General features: G+C 34.4%; 2 protein-coding genes across 2 annotated transcripts in view; both read left to right on the top strand.

The window, feature by feature from the left end:
* The window catches only part of LOC108768641 (cilia- and flagella-associated protein 61), a 14,741-nt gene extending 13,148 nt beyond the window's left edge, over positions 1-1,593 (top strand). The window contains exons 21-26 of the mRNA XM_018519147.1: positions 133-348; positions 498-602; positions 736-813; positions 938-1,054; positions 1,131-1,196; positions 1,325-1,593. Coding sequence (XP_018374649.1) covers positions 133-348; positions 498-602; positions 736-813; positions 938-1,054; positions 1,131-1,196; positions 1,325-1,513 — 771 coding nt within the window. The 3' untranslated portion in view covers positions 1,514-1,593. The remainder of the gene's footprint in view (positions 1-132; positions 349-497; positions 603-735; positions 814-937; positions 1,055-1,130; positions 1,197-1,324) is intronic.
* LOC108768649 (homeodomain-only protein) overlaps positions 1-1,912 on the top strand; it is a 24,800-nt gene that overhangs the window by 18,549 nt on the left and 4,339 nt on the right. The window lies entirely within an intron of this gene.

The following is a 1,912-nucleotide window of genomic DNA, read 5'->3' as shown; positions in this document are numbered from 1 at the left end:
TTTTCAAGCCATTCTCATCTGGCGTTCGTGGTGTATGCCTTCTTAACTATATTGTTTTAAACTAGTTATCTTTTTATTATCAAATTCATAATACACTTGTATTTCTTTCCATTCCCCGCCGTGCATCGGAAGCTCGCTCAAATTTTATGGAAAGTGATTGAGTGGAATGTGCAAGTTCCCGAGCAAATATCAAAAAAGAAAGAGAAGATCATGCATTTGACATCATTGACATTCCGTGCACCTATCATAACCGCTTGCATTTTGCCAGGTGATTATCATTACTTGCATGTATGTAAACCCGGAAAAGCAACGTGGGATAACACGACGAAGCTCAATCACAACCATTACGTGAGTTAACAGTCAAATCGGTTTTTGCATCGAAATGCAAATAACGTTATTTAAAAAGGTTCTTTGTTATGGTTTTCTCTCTTTCTTTCTCCTTCAATCTGTGTAAGATGTAAGTCGTTGCATTAACGTTGATTTTTTTTTTCATGCAGGAAAATGTATTTGTAACCGGTTCTTGCGAATCTGAAATTGGATATTTTCGCATTCGATTGAATATGTACGACACCGTGGAAAGTGTAACCTGCGTAAGCAGAAAGGTAGTTCTGGAACTAATTAGACAAATAATACTCAACAATTGCTCTAGAAAAATTTTATGTGTCACGCGATATTTGTCTTGCGATTCGGAACAGACGCTACTTCGTCTCAGCGTAACGACAATTGTTTTTTCAGACATTTCGAGTGCAGGACATGATTGTTTTATATGGGAAACATGAGAGCATGTTAAACGAATTGAAATTCCGTTTTCGAGTAAGCGCCTAACTGACGATACAGTATTGAACTACTAAAAAGCGATGTCATACATATTTCAGGGTTTATCACTTAATACTTTCGCGTGTAAATGTCTCGCCTTTTTAAAATAATTTTTCCTCAGAATTCAGAAGTCTCAGATTTCTACGCGTATTTTCGCGAACCTTGGGCCGCGGTGATTCTTCATGATAGATTCGATTGTCTGCGCGTCGAAAATCGGGCTACTTTGCTGTCGCGAACAGTAAGACGGTCGCTTGCATTTCAATATCATATATGCATGTCGATACTTATTACAAGCATATTTTCTCAACATACAGGACATTTATGACAATTCTTTGGTCGATGATTGCATTCACACGTTAATCAAATCAAAGTGGAAAACGGTGAGTAATTTTACCTATGAGTTTATGAAGAACATTGTCGCGTAAATGTATGATCCTTCCGAAAGTAAGGACCAAACATTGATTAATGATAACAACGTGAATGAAAAAGTTCGAAATTCTTTGCGCAGATATCCAAAAAGGATCGAAATTACATCGAATCTAGATACGCTGGCTCGGCTTATCATCAAGAATTAGAAAGTAATCTCATGAAGTTTCTCGAGTTTTACGAGAATGAACTACCTATGTATTGTACTTTGCGTAAACAGCGTCAAATGTATATGGACATTAAAGAAAGTCCGTTATATTTTGACCAATAAAACTTTTTGCAGATTCTCTTGATGAAGGGGCACGTAAAGAAAAAAAGGGCTAGAAAGAATTAATGTTTAATTATTTAATTATCTCCCTCCCCTCTCTCTCTCTTTCTTTGGCACGTATGAAAATGATAACGAAGAAATGAAAAGTATGTCTTAGATTTGTTGTACAATTTAAAACTGTTCGTAGCGAGAAGTTTTTTGCGTTAATGCTATCTATAAAATGAGTACGTGGAAAAAAAAAGTTATATAAACAGACATATTTTATGTATAATTATTATAATTGTATATAAAATATTTTTTATATAATTATATATAAATTTATATAATTTTATATAAATAGGTAGGATAAAAGCAGGGATTATGGAATAGCTTTTTTCAAATTAACATTGCTCCGATATAAAT

The sequence above is a fragment of the Trachymyrmex cornetzi genome, unplaced genomic scaffold (assembly GCF_001594075.2).
Source record: "Trachymyrmex cornetzi isolate Tcor2-1 unplaced genomic scaffold, Tcor1.1 scaffold816, whole genome shotgun sequence".
In the NCBI taxonomy this organism is placed as follows: Eukaryota; Metazoa; Arthropoda; class Insecta; order Hymenoptera; family Formicidae; genus Trachymyrmex; species Trachymyrmex cornetzi.
This window is presented reverse-complemented; position numbering and strand designations above follow the sequence as displayed.